Source organism: Phyllopteryx taeniolatus, chromosome 4, assembly GCF_024500385.1.
Source record: "Phyllopteryx taeniolatus isolate TA_2022b chromosome 4, UOR_Ptae_1.2, whole genome shotgun sequence".
NCBI classification, from domain to species: Eukaryota; Metazoa; Chordata; class Actinopteri; order Syngnathiformes; family Syngnathidae; genus Phyllopteryx; species Phyllopteryx taeniolatus.
This window is the reverse complement of record NC_084505.1, coordinates 32,227,500-32,242,609: the sequence shown is the minus strand read 5'-3', so window position 1 is coordinate 32,242,609 and position 15,110 is coordinate 32,227,500. Positions and strand designations below refer to the sequence as shown.

Below are 15,110 nucleotides of genomic sequence, written 5' to 3'. Positions count from 1 at the left end.
TGCCCACAAAGTGGCGCACGCACACACACACACACACACACACACACAGAGTAGTTGTTTTAACACTGGAGTACGTCATTGCTTGTCGAAGCTGTCGCTGTGCTGCACCTTCAAGTGTCCTGAAGAGGGGCAGAGAATTAGGTTAGAGGAATGAACTTTAATGCTTTCACTATCACCACTCGGCCCGACAAGCAAGCCCCCCCACACCCCCCTCCCCCTCCTTGCTGCTCTCAGTACTTCAAACACAAGGTTATCTGTCCCGCTTTGGACACATTGATTTCTGCAGCAGAGCAGAGGTGGAATGGAGAAGAAAGACGGACAGGAATGTAATATTTGCCGAGCGAAGGAACGAGACGAGAGCGCGGTCCCTGTAGAATCCTGATTAGGAGGGATGCATCAAAGTGTCAGAGACGGACGGACACGGCGACGAGGTTAAGCAGATTAAGAGGAGAGAAATAGGGGCAAAGAATGAATGTTTAATGAATTGATAGCTTCTGACTGGTGCTAATAGTCTCTCAGACCGAAGGTGGCGCACGAGGAACATTTCTTTTTAAGAGGAGACTTTTTCTTTTTGCCAAGGTAACTGCAATGCCCTGGTGGGCTTGTTCCACCCATTGATAGAAAAGATAACAGGTAATAATAGCACGCAGCAAAAATCAATCCGCAAAATGACACGCTATTGTGTGCTTATCAACAAAGAAGCCAGTGTACAAATCAATGATTTATATTACGGTGGTAACTCCTGATTAGCTTTTCAAATCCTTAACCCTAGTTTATTATCGTTACGTTACATACAAATAATGTGAAACGTCGGATGTTCCTTTTTTAAACTTACCAGCAGTGGTTCTTATCCGACAAAGAGCTTAACAATACCAAAAAAAAAAACATGCCTAAGGTTAATAACAATCTGCAGTGTAAGAACTGCAGACATCCATGACATCTTTTACACCGCTCGCCAATCCAGTGTCCACGCAGAGAACAACCGTCATGCGTGGTAATCATGTGATCATCATAGCTCCCAAGACAGCAAGCCTGTAATGGATACTTTTACTTTCCATTATTACACACGGGGAAAAATTCTTTTGAAATAGAAAAAAAAAATATTTGAGTTAAACGTCATTTACCGTGAACACACAATTCCATGTATGTAGTGTGTGTGCTTTAGACTTTTTGCATTCAAACACTGATGGTTACAACTCTGATTCAAGGTTGGAAATTGCCTCTGTGTTAGAAAAGGCTGGAACTTGTAACTTTTCTATCACAAGCCATCCATCTACTGCGCTTCCTGGGTCACTCTGCTAAGACACTGGTGGACTTGTGCTGCCTTCAAGTGCTTCTCCTAACTCCAAGCTTGTAAATGGAGGAGAAACACATTTGGCCCATTTGCAAATGGGGCTTTTCTTTTCAGTTTTGGGTACCAGACACTAATGATGCTGTTACACTTGAATTGAATTCAACTCAAATACCTTCTAACATTGTTCTGTCGCATCTGCTTTGACTATAGTATCTCACTCTAAAATCTCCAGTGAATACAAGATTTTTTTTTTTTGTCCTCCTTTTTAATTCATTTATAATGCACGAGGCTCAGCCGGCACCGTTGTTGCAATTAGTGTGAATCCGATAGAGCGACGACTATCCCAGCACTTTCCATGTCGAGCCTTTATTTGCCTGCGCTTAGCACCTTCATTTGCTTCCTTTCCACGTGGCGGAGATCCATCAGTGTGTGTTGTGCTTTGCTAAAGTAGATCAAAGAAATGAAGTTGCACTTGGAGTGTTACAGGTGGGAGGAGGTCTCTTTGAATGCATCTGACGTATTCCGAAAGCCGCTTAGTGAAGTGCATTGCTCACTTACAGTGTATTGCCTTTTAATCGTCACATCTTGGCCTCTTTTATTCGAGATGAGCTCGACGGGTGTGTGTAGGTGTTTCTATTTATATCAACTAAGGTCTTTCAGTCATCGATTTGTTCCAGCCCCTAAGAAAACACCACAATTGTCATTGTTATGTTTTTTAATAAAGACAATTAGCACTGTATTGTATATAATAAACAACAACGTAAAGCAATCAAACGGTTTTATAATGTGTAACTACTGTACGTTTTGACAAACTGAGTCACAAAATCAGCAGCTGTGGTGTTGCATTGCTAGCAAGATAGGAATGTAGCCTCACTTCACTAATCCCTGCCCCGATTCGAGTCGCCGTACAAAGCCACGCCTTTCACTCACGTTCACCAGACGTGCGCGTCTGCCACGGCTGCTACGTTGGTAGCATGGCCTATTCGTAATGGAGCGTTACTATATCGGAGGTACAAGATGGAGCTATCGAGGGCTTTTAAAAAAAAATGTACAGCTTGTTTTACTAATGAAAACTACTAGAGTCAGGTAAAGGGCGTGGCCTAGTCAGTGACGTCAGGAACATGGCCGGTTTGTCTGAGTGTGAGCTTCTGGATGTGAGTTTTGGCAGCTGTAGCGCTTTGCTATTGTTCTCATTTTGTATTTGAATCTGTGACTTTTTGTACCGGTCACTAAAAGGCTAAAAGTGGATAGGTGACTTTTGGTAACCATGCCATTGGCAACTGTGCCTGTAAGTGGATATCAGCATATGGGCTTCCATCAGAAGAGAGATTGGTTCATTTGAGCTAAAAATACAAAATAAAATAGCCTTTGTGTCTTTTACTGGTAAAAGTTGTTAAGGTTGGGCAGCACGTTGTTGACTCAGTGATTAGCATGTCTGCCTCATAGCGCCGAGGTTTACGGTTCAAATCTCAGCTTCAGCCTTCCTGTGTGGAGTTTACTAGCATTTGTTTTTTGAGCGGCCTGGATAGAGACTATTATCTTTGTGTGTACCAGGCCTTAGTTGGAGATCTTCCTTGCCTCTTATTCTTGGTCTAAATTATGCTGCATCTCTTCCAGTAAACCTCAGTGCTATCCGGCATGTTGCGGCACAATGTCAAAATGTAAAATTCAGCCTTTCCTGTGTACTTTAATGTAAAAACTCATGAAAAACAATCGTTAAAAAAAACAAAACAACAACAAGGGCCCGCACGATGAACCGCACCAAAGCGAGTATTCGCATCAGTTTGTACTTGAGTGTCGTGTCCTGTCAGCGGCACCGTCCTCCTCTTTTTAGTTAAGCATCATTGTCACTGTTTTATGTTATCAGAATTAATGAGGGGGCGTCGAGGAGCAGAGAACGTGAAAGTAAACACTAAACAGTGCATGCCGTTGTCAAGAGGGGCAGCGATGAGAGGGGACAACAAATGTGCCGCAGAGGAGTCCGTCGGGGTTGTTTACGGCTCCTCTCGTGTCGCAGATGCACTACTGGCAGAAGGACAAACAGAACCAGACGGAGAAGGTGAAGGTGATTTTTGTCCCGGACACCAGCATGCACCTGAGCAACCTGAGCAGCTACACGCCTTACCTGGTCACTCTCACCGCCTTCAACACGGCCGGAGACGGACCGCCCAGCGACCCTCGTGGTGCGCACACCCTACAGTCGGGTAAGGGCCCGCTGATGTGTTCACCTACAAGAAAAGAAAAAAATATTCTGTTTTATAGTAATTTTACACGAAAAAATAAATAAATAATTGCAATTCTATGGGGAAAATGTTTAAATATTATCAGAGATTTACAACATTAAAACTGAAATATTACAAGAACAAAGTCACCATATATATATAGTTGTAATTTTATGAGAGGAAAGTCATATTATGGGAAAATTGATCAGAAAAAAAGTCTACAGAATACATCTGAAATACATATAAAGAAAGACATTTTTACTTTTTGGAGATTTTTGGGGGGAGAAGTCGATTTGAAAATGATGACAGTATTACGACAATTGGCTGAAATCATAATATTGCAGGAATAAATGATAATATGAGAATATTCCAGTACTCATAATGATAAACGCAGGAATGAGAATAGAATAACTTTATTACAGGAATAAAGTTTGGATTTTGTCAAAAATAACTATTGTTCGAGAATTAAAGTTAAAATCTTACAATATAATATTACAAGAAGAAGGTATTATCAGGAGTAAAAAGTGAAAGATACACAGATAAAGTCAAAATATTCTGTGGAAAATGTTGTAACATTACCAGTAAGGTGAAGTTTATTTATGTACAGGTAGTGTTACTCACAAAAGACTCACAATTAAAATAATAGCATTGAAATATTACAATGAAAAAGGTTAATTGTATGGTAATAAAATGATACTATTACAAGAATAAACAAATTTTTATTGGGGGTGAATCTTAATTTTCTGTGGACAAAAATTTAAAAAGTAAAAAGTTGAAATATTTAAAGAAAATGCTGGGTTTTTTTTCAAAATTACAATCATAAATGTGAGCCTGTTTTAAAAAGAGTAGTGTCTTTTTTGCGGAGGAGACCTTCCATAACGTTTGTGTAATCTGGCAGCCCCCAGCCAGCCCAGCCACCTCTCCTTCTCCGAGGTGACGGGATGGAGTGCCAACGTCTCCTGGGGCGCTCCTTCAACTCCCAATGGCCTGCTGGAGGGCTACCAAGTCATCTACCAGCCCACCGCTCCGGTGCAAGGTACGCGCATACGTGTCGTAAACGCACCAACGTTTAATAAGAACACGCAAAAACAAAGACAAACGTGACCCGTGCGTTAGCAGGCGTCAGCAAAGTGGTGACGGTGGACGTGAAGGGCAGCTGGCAGCGATGGCTGAAGGTGCGAGACCTGGTGAAAGGAGCCACGTACGCGTTCGCTGTCCGAGCCCTCACAGTCAGCTACGGGCCCCCGATTCGTGCAAATCTCACTGCAGAGCCTGTGCAAGGTGAGCATCAGTCTATCAAGTTTGGTGTGATTTAGTGTCTGCCATCAAATAATCTCATTTAAAGGGAAAAAACACTAGATATGTTTCCCACGAGGGATTGTAATAAGTATTATTTCTTTTAAAGTGTAATTCAATGAAAATATACTGTCATTTGAAAGTAATCGGTTTTATTTATGACCATATTTCTATCACTGGAGTGTACCTTTGTGTTACCTTTCATAAATCGATGGCCTTTAATAAGACAACACTGCCCAAACCGCATAATACAAATGACATATTACACATATAATGCAGAAGGAGGTTGCTAGACTACCAAATATGCTTTGCCGTACCCTACTTCCAGGAAAGGCCTTGTTAGGGTATTGTTGTATTATTGTACTACTAAAATTATTGTAGTAAAAGAAATTCATATCATTATTAATGTAATAGAATTGCCTATATTCTATTCCAGTGATTCTCAAAGTGTGATACGAGTACCTCTAGTGGTAGTAATCTATATACGCACTTGACTTCTTCCATGGTAAACAATATGTCCATCCATCCATCCATTTTCTTTACCGCTTATCCTCACTAAAGTCGGGGGGCCGCTGGAGCCTATCCCAGCTATCTTCGGGCGGGAGCCAGGGTACACCCTGAACTGGTCGCCAGCCAATCGCAGGGCACACAGAAACAAACAACCATTCGGACTCACATTCACACCTATGGGCAATTTAGAGTCCACAATCTACCTGCCACGCATGTTTTTGGGATGTGGGAGGAAACCGGAGTGCCCGGAGAAAACCCACCCAGGTACGGGGAGAACATGCAAACTCCGCACAGGCGGGGCCGGGATCTGAACCCTGGTCCCCAGAACTGTGAGGCAGAAGTGCTAACCAGTCGCCAACATTGCCGGCGTAAACAATATGTTTGCATCGTCATTTAGAAGCATGTGTCAGCAATGCAGCCGCCTAATTGGTCGCTTACTTCTGGACTCTGCAAATTGATTGACAAATTGATCAATGCCTACTGATTAATTGCCTCGTCAAATGCGGCCAGTGGGGCACAGGTTTGCTTGTCACAAAATTATTCACATCCGTTAGACTCACTCGAAGGTAATTTGTTTCAATGTGTCCAATTGATTAACCTGTCGCTTGACCTCTGACGATGAGCTTATTGGCAACACTGTTCCCCCCCTGCGGTCTGTCTGACTTTACAGACTTTGTTTAGTTTGTAGTATCTTTCGGCTTACCCTGACTGGTAAATTGTCGACTATTTTAGTGATTCCGACTGCAATTATAAACGGAATCAACATCATTACATTTAAAAATCCAGTGCTGCTCAGGCCGTGTAAGCAAAATGTTTCCATATCTCACTCCGTGCATTTATTTATTTATTTGTTTGTTTGCTCCTTTATTTATTTATTTATTTATTCTAAATTCTTAGTTGCAGAAGTATTAAGAAAAAAAAGTGTTTTAACCAACACGGAAGTGTTCGAATGTCAGAAATGTCCTGAAAGTGAATGCTTGTAAGTAGTATTCAAAAAAGGACGAACCGCCATATCGCGGGGGAAGCGCTGTAATCGATAAAATGGATTAATCGGCCCGCTCAACCTTCTGTTTGGTTCATGCTTCCAGCAAAGCCACGTAATCCAATGTGTGCGTGTTTGTGTCCCCGTTTGACCATCCAAGGAGCACCCGGGTCGCCCACGGAGATCTCCATCACCAAGGCGTCCTCCGCCCTCACCATCCATTGGGCAGAGGGCGACAGCGGGGCGGCGCCCGTGAGCGGCTACGTGATCGAGTCTCGTCCCTCAGGTGAAGACCTTTTCGACTTTCCAACGCCGCTGTGTCTCCCGAGTCGTCGACGCCCGCCGCGCTAAACAGCTCCGCCGGAAATTATTTAATGGCGCTGGTAAATTATAGACTATTATGGTGATCCCGACTGGAATTGTAAACTGAATCAACATCGTTATATTTACGACTCCAGTGCGACTCAGAAGAGCGCAGGCCAAACAAGTACAAATTGTACGTGTTCACACATACGTAGAGAGGCACAACCTGCACACGGCAGAATTTGATTCATTGTTCACATTTGGGTTCATACCAAAACTGGACAAAAACATCTAAAGCGTTAAGATTTCTGGTCATAGTAAGAAGATAACGTTGAGATATTTGGGAAAAATAAGTCAAAATGTTATGACTTTAAAAATGTGTGATTTGTTTGGGACTCAAGTTGTAATAGTATGAGAAAGAATTGCAAGAATTAAATCAACATATTTATTTAGAATTAAGTTATAAATTTCTTGGAATAAATTCATAATATATAATGATTTGGAAGAATAAAGTAAACATTTTGTGCGAATAAAGTTTAAATATTATGCATGTAAAGTTGGAATGGTGGGGGGGGGGAGGTCAGAGCTTAATATAAAAAAAATATATTATGAGAAAGAATTACAAGATTAATGTTGACATTTTACAGGAATTAAGTCATAATTTTATGGGAATAAAGTCGTAATATTATGAGAAAAAAATACGAGACTAGACTCAATATGCTATAGAATAGAATAAAGACCTCATGAATAAAGTTGTAATATTATGCGTATGAAAGTGTTTTTAATGAGTAAAATGTAAATATTTATATTATGAGAATATAGTCATAATATTGCAAGAATTACAAGATAAATATTATAGTAGGACCAGAATTGAGTTGTATAAGGTCATAGAAATAATGGAACTATAAGAAGAAAAAATATAATAATTTTATGAGAACATCGTCAGAATATTATGAATGAAGTTAAAGAAAACTGACAAGTTGTCATATTGCAACAGATAATCATAAGACTAAAGTTCTCTTTCCATAATAAAGTTATATTATGACAAGAAAAATTTCAAAATATCACGAGAATAAATTTGGTTTATGACAACAAACTACAAGTATAAAGTCAAAATTAAATTCTTTGAGAATGAAGTCATAATAATACAATAAAGAAGTTACTTTTGTAGAATGAAGTCCTAATACTACAAGAAAGAATTACCGATCCCCAAAAACGGTTAAAATATTATGTTAAAAACATTTGATTGAATTATAATACGTTTATAATATCACCCGAAAAAATTGCTCTATTAATTTCTGCAAATTTCCAATGCTTTGTTGACTTTCCATCTCTGTCTGTGTGCGTGGGCGTAGACGAGGGCGTGTGGGACTCGTTCGTCCGACTGCTGTCTGCCGGCAGCCGGTCCGTGTCGGTGCCGCTGGAGCGCCTGCGGCCCGGGATCAGCTACGAGTTCCGAGTCATCGCCGTCAACCGCTTTGGCTTCGGACAGCCCAGCACGCCCTCCGCGGCGCTCGCCGGTAAACACGCAAATACGATGACGCGCTGGCGAATGAACATTCGCACCGGCCAGCCGATTGATTGAGATGAATTTGCTTCTTTTTCAAATTTTGTTCCCTGCACTCTAGCGTTGCACTCCTACCTTCTCTACCAATTCCAATCATTTCAATCTCAACATTGAAGAAGAAGAAACAAAACCATTCAAATGAGTTGATCAATTTCACAACTGTACGTCAAATTCAACATTTCTCAATCAAATCCAAAAATGTTATCATCCAAACATTCCTTCTTTTTGAAGAATTCCACATATTCCTACAGAAAACGTAATCACCTAAATATTACCTCCAATTTCTGAACCGATTCAAAACATTCCAACTTAAAATAGTCAACATTCTAAACATTCCTTTTTGAAGAATATAATTGTATGTGAAAGAAATGCCAGAATGAAAGGAGAACTTTAAAAAATGAACTTGCAATTAACTATTTCTAATTTCAAAATGTGCAACATTTCAAACGTTCCAAATTTTCCTTGAGAAAATTTTACTTCACCATTTCTTAACCAAGTGAAAATGTTCAACATTCCAAGAAGTCCTACTTGTTGAAGTCCATATTTTCCGTGAGTGTCCCAAAGCAATGGGGAAATGTTTTTTTCAAAATCCTGTCTAAATAATTCCAAAAAAGTCCTACCTTTTGAATAAATCCACATTTCCCTTGAGAATTTACCCAATTAATGGCGAAATTCCCCAAATGCACCAATTCCTAACCGATTCAGTTATTCCAAGTTCAAAATGTTTAACATTACAAAAATGTCTTCTTTTTAAAATCCTATAAAATATTTCTTGAGAAAATTCCCAAAATAATGGAGAAATGTAACAAATTTACCTAAAAGTCATCCCAACTCGTTCAACACCTCTCGCCTCTGTGCCAGTTTTAGAAAAAATACAATATAGAATTTCCTTTTGTCGAGGTCCCCTTGAGGGATTAGATTAGATTAATTAGATTAAATCAAATACAGACAAACAAACAACCATTCACACCTTTGGGTAATTTAGAGTCATCAATTAACTTAGCGTACATACTTTTGAGATATGGGAGGAAAGCAGAGTACCCGGAGAAAACCCACACAGGCACGGGGGGAACATACAAACTCCACACAGGTTCGGCCGGATTTGAACCCGGGTCCTCTGAACGGTGAGAGAGACGTGCTAACCAGTCGTCCATCATGCCGCCTGTCTGATCTGATTTTTGTCAAATAAAAGACAAAAAGGAAACATGATTCTCCAAAATGGTTCGCACAATTTGAGAAGGCATGTAATGCTTCTTACAATAAAATGCAACATACCTGCAACCTACTTTGCAGTCGGCAGCATCCACAAATCAAGTCATTTAGGAATCTTACTGATAATTAACATTTATGGCCATTTTAATGTCCCAACTCCCTCTCATTGGCTCAATGAACTGAAAAGAGAAGACACACGAGTGACACCGACAGCAGTAACACCACTCAAAAGGTGCGCTATAAAAGAAATGATTATCCATCGTGTTTATAGATATAGTATGAGAGTGAAATTGCAAAATGACATTTATAACATTCTTATTTCATGGTTTCTCGAATAAATCATGTCAGTAGTCTGCTCGGAAACGGCACCGCAGTGAAAACAAGCGTTTCCATTTTGCGTCTTCAGCTTTGTCCGAGCGTCCGTTCTACGAGGAGTGGTGGTTCCTGCTGGTCATGGCGCTGGTGGGCCTCATCCTCGTTCTCATCCTGGTCTTCACCCTGCTGCTGCACGGACACGGCGGCAAGTACAAGGCCTGCGGCACGGGTAAGATCACCTGTACTCGCATACTCCATCTGCACTTACAGTACGTAACTTCTCCAAGTCCGTTGCTGTCGTGAATTGACGTTTTTCCCGAGATCTCAATCGATCAAAATCTCAGCCGTGGTTGACTTTCCCCTCTCTCTATAATAATAATAATAATAAAATAAAATAAAACTGGCAAGTCTACTCAAGGGTAAATCCTTGGAGGTATACAGTGCATTATTCTTACTGCATATAGTGTAATAAAGTACCTGGAGCTAAACACTTGCTATCATAGCTACTAGCTCACTGTTTGGGGACAATTTGCAAATGTGACGTTCGGTAGTTAGATGGCTGTTTGTGGAATCCCTTCTCCATTGAGCGATCCCATCAACACCAAAAATTGGCACTCTCTCTTTAATTTAGTACACAAAATTGTGTTGTTTTTTTGTTTTGTTTGCTCTAGCAGCTGGAGATGTGCTAATTTAGAAAGTTGGAAGGGGGGCAATGTCTACTACCTGGGCCAAATATGGAGGTGTTCAGCGTGGTTATTGTTTGATATTCAATTAGCAATAAGATACTTTTTTCATCTACTATTATGTAGTTCTATGTATATGTGTTTATTTTTTTATATTTATTTATTTATTTTATTTTATTGATAGATACAGTATGTGTTGTTCCAAGGATGTCTATTTTGGTGAGAATATATGAAATGTGTTTGATAATGAAGAAAATGCCTGTAAAAATATGTTAATTTAGCTGTATATATGGTACATAGCTTTTTTTAATGAAATATTGTTTTTTTTTGTCTTAAATATTGTATTTTTTTTTGTTGACTTACTCTTTAGTTGTCTGTAAAAAAAAAAGAAATGATATCCATTATAAAATAAATGTGAAATATTACATTTTTGAAATATACATTTTTATAAAAATTTTATTGTAGTTAAGAACTCATAAATTTTAAAGTTTAATTTACCATTGAGGGATCATAGTAAGTGTTTTTTTTTTTAATTACAGCATACTCCTCCTATTACTACTTCTACTACTAATAATAATAATAACACCTCAAATGTTCTTCCATGAAATGTGAGTACAACATGAATTACAAGAATAAAATTGAAATATAACCAGAATGAAGTTAGATTATTACAAGTAAAAAAGTTGAAACATGAGAATAAAGTCAACATATATATATATATATATATATATATATAGCTCATTAAATTTCAAGTTTGAAGCGTCGTCCGCAGTTTTGTTTCAAAGCGTTCCGTCTGCCTCCGTCTCGTCGTCCTTCAGGCAAACACATGTCGTCGGCGGAGGAGTCTGTCACGCTGGACAACGGCGGTTTCACCACACTGGAACTCAACAGCCGAGCGCTCAGCAACACCAAGAACACCTTCCTGAAAAAGAACGGGACCAGGTGCCGGGTCCATCGCAACCACACGCACACACACACACTTTCCTTTGAAACGTCTCACTTTGCTGTGTTCTGGTTCCAGGTCGCCTCCCAGACCAAGTCCGGGCGGTCTTCACTACTCGGACGAGGACATCTGCAACAACTACAACGGAGCAGTTCTGACGGAGAGCACCACGCTGACCGAGAAACCCACCGAGGTCTCCGAGTCCGAGGTACGGTAGCTCATCTTCAATCCCGCGTTAAGCGCGTCTGCGTTGTCGCAGAATTTGTTTCAATGGTTGTTTGGAAGATGTTGGCTGAGCGTGAATCTCGCCTGTCCTGTCTAATTATCTCAGTGCGGGAAGCCGCAACGGGCGTACTGAAGGCAAGGTCTCGAATGAGAAGCAGGGTACGGGACGTCGGACTGATCTCCAGTCAGTTGCAGGGCACATATAAACAAACACCAATTCGCATTCTCCTTCACATCTACGGACAATTTCGAGTCTTCAGGTCATTTAACATGCAGGTTTTTGGAATGTTCAAACCCAGATTTTATCGACTGTGAGGCGGACACGCTAAACACGAGCCCGCTGTACTGCTGACTTAAAGGGGTTTTGTAAAAGAAATACAGGTAATAATATATAATATTTTTACACAAGCTTTCAGTTCATCTTTTTTTTTTCCATGCTTGCAAATGTTACTATTTATTTGTCCCTGCCTTCTAGTTTGTTTGTTTTTATACAATGTATAATGTATTTCACTGTTGGTAGCATGGCGAACTCGTGTTTAGCACGTCTGCCTCAAAGTTCTGAGGTTCCGTATTTGAATTGCGGCTGTGATCTTCCTTGCGTGGGTTTTGCTGCGGTTGTATTTGTGCCCTGCGATTGCCTGGCGAAGAAACCGGGGCTTGTGCCCCGCCTCTCGCCCCAAGTCCGCCGGGGTAGGCTTCATCTCAAAAACTTCCATTTCTTTCAGGAGTTCAATTCAAAAAGTAAAACTCATACTGTATATTATTAAGATTCACTACATGCACTGTGAAATATTGATAGCTACCAGCTAACAAAAGAATATTGCATATCCATCCATCCATCCATTCTCTACCGCTTATCCGGGTCGGGTCGCGGGGGCAGTAGCTTCAGCAGGGACGCCCAGACTACCCTCTCCCCAGCCACTTCATCCAGCTCTTCCGGGGGGATCCCGAGGCGTTCCCAGGCCAGCCGAAGGATGTAGTCTCTCCAGCGCGTCCTGGGTCGTCCCCGGGGTCTCCTCCCGGTGGGACATGCCCGGAACACCTCACCAGGGAGGCGTCCGGGAGGCATCCGAATCAGATGCCCCAGCCACCTCATCTGGCTCCTCTCAATGCGGAGGAGTAGCGGCTCTACTCTGAGATCCTCCCGGATGACCGAGCTTCTCACCCTATCTCTAAGGGAGAGCCCGGACACCCTGCGGAGGAAACTCATTTCGGCCGCTTGTATCCGGGATCTTGTTCTTTCGGTCACGACCCACAGCTCATGACCATAGGTGAGGGTAGGAACGAAGATCGACCGGTAAATTGAGAGCTTCGCCTTTCGGCTTAGCTCTTTCTTTACCACAACGGACCGATACAAAGTCCGCATCACTGCAGACGCTGCACCGATCCGCCTGTCGATCTCCCGTTCCATTCTTCCCTCACTCGTGAACAAGACCCCAAGATACTTGAATTCCTCCACTTGGGGCAGGATCTCATCCCCGACCTGGAGATGGCATGCCACCCTTTCCCGACTGAGGACCATGGTCTCAGATATTGCATATGAAAGAGTCCAAATGATTTTTATTATATAAATTAGATATGAATTGGCCTTCTGAAAAGTATGTTCCTGTGTGCTTAGTGACTCTCAATAACATGCCCCTCCATTTAACATTTTGGGGTCACTTAGAAATGTTTTTTTTTTTCTCACTGATGATAACATTAAAATAATCAGTAATACAGTACAGTCTGGAAACGTTTAATGTGGTTAATAAAAATCTACTTTTATTTCAGAAACAAGGACATTTCAAAGTGATCCCCAAGCTGTTGAACTGTTGTTGCGTAAGGTCGAGCGCCGCACACCGAGCGACGCGGCCGACCGTGACTGTGAAACGTCACGCGCGTTATGCTAATTTCGGTTGTGTTAAATTGTGTTTCTTTCCTGCCTCTGATTTCATTTCTAATGATTTTTCATTGGTGGGAAAATGGTGACGTCGTCATCACCTGTCTTGCGCGTGTGTGCGCCCAGCTGACGGACAGCGACTACGAGGACGAGCAGCCCAAGCACTCCTTCGTCAACCACTACATGAGCGACCCGACCTACTACAACTCGTGGAAGCGGCAGCCCAAAGGCCTCAAGCCGCTGGGCTCGCCGTTCAGCTACGAGGAGTGCGCCGCCGCCCCGGATCCGGAGCCGTACTACCAGACCGTGGTCACCCAGCACAGCGCCGGCGGCGTCTACACGCCCGCGGGGCAGCCGGCGCTCACCCACACCAACCCCAACACCAACCCGCCCGGCTCGCGCACGCCCGTGACGGGATTCTCCTCGTTTGTGTGAGCCACCGTGTGCACACCTTGACACTCCTTGGATGGGGATCTCACTTCGGACTGGAGAGCGGAAGGCTTTGAGGTGATGGGGAGACTTGAACTTAGTGCCTCCCCCCCCCAAAAAGAAATGAAGCAACAAACAGCCTTCTCGCGGTTCACAAAGCTCTCCAGCTTTTTCATTCTTGAGTGTCACTGTGCTCCTACAAAACACACACACAGACACACACAGGCATTAGCATCCCCATACATATTCCCACTTCTACTCGGACACTACAGAGACTCTTGGATGAGAGAACTGAGCCGGTGGAAATGGAAAAATCAGCACAAAAAAAAAAAAAAAAAAAAGAGATTCTTGTCTGTCGTCTGTATTTGCATACACACGCGTGCAGTCCAAAAATACACAAGTGTACCATCTGATGGGACGTCTTTGTTGGGGGGGGAGAAAATGGCACAGGAGCAAGAAGAGTGGACTTCCTGTGCACAAATGCGGAGAACACAGCTTTAAAACACATTTGGGGGGGGAAAAAGGAAGTGATAATCACTGTTCCAAGGTGTGTGTGTGTGTGTGTGTGTGTGTGTGTGTGCGTGTGGACTGTACTCCGGCACTTCAAATTGAGTGTGATTGTGCTATATGAAATGAAAACTGTATTTTTTCAATTTGATTTTATTCTCCCGACATGTGACGCTTGTACTAAACACTGCGTTCCCTTTTAGGTTTTAGTTGTTTTTTTCCCCCCACAAGTTTGAGTGTGTATGTTCAACGCATGCGCTCAGAAAGCCTCTTCGTTAATCGCAACGAGCGCCATTGTGTGTTTATATTTTTAAAAATGGATTTTGTACATGGAAAAACGACTTCAAAGTGGCCGAGCTTTGACCCGTACAGGCCGGGCTGACACAGAAACAAGCGCACACTTTGTATTCCTCATGCATAATTTAAAGTTTTCAGCCAGCCAGCCAGCAGCCTCCAGCACTCTGTCACACGTTTTAACACCCATATGGTGTGTGAATAAATGGTCATTGTTAAACTGTGTGTCTGTGGCCCCTTTTTGTTTTTTGTTGTTTTTTCCAGTGAATGTGTCACACTCAACATTACCATTCAGCCCAAATTTTCTAAAAGAAAATATGTAACTCGCTGTCGTCGGGTGGAATCCTCACTTTTCCAAAAGCATTACCTTTCAGGAAACCCAAAAAAAATAATAATGCATTTTTGTTGAGGAGTTAACATTGCGTCATTTAAGAGAGCAAGCCGATGAC

The 15,110-nt window shown here is 41.9% G+C and overlaps 1 protein-coding gene across 1 annotated transcript in view; it reads left to right on the top strand.

Annotated features, from left to right (window-relative positions):
* The window catches only part of sdk1b (sidekick cell adhesion molecule 1b), a 277,239-nt gene extending 262,358 nt beyond the window's left edge, over positions 1-14,881 (top strand). Inside the window, 9 exon segments of the mRNA XM_061771792.1 lie at positions 3,312-3,498; positions 4,415-4,552; positions 4,636-4,797; positions 6,465-6,590; positions 7,963-8,127; positions 9,793-9,930; positions 11,203-11,326; positions 11,406-11,535; positions 13,558-14,881. Coding sequence (XP_061627776.1) covers positions 3,312-3,498; positions 4,415-4,552; positions 4,636-4,797; positions 6,465-6,590; positions 7,963-8,127; positions 9,793-9,930; positions 11,203-11,326; positions 11,406-11,535; positions 13,558-13,866 — 1,479 coding nt within the window. The 3' untranslated portion in view covers positions 13,867-14,881.
* Positions 14,882-15,110: the final 229 nt, after the last annotated feature.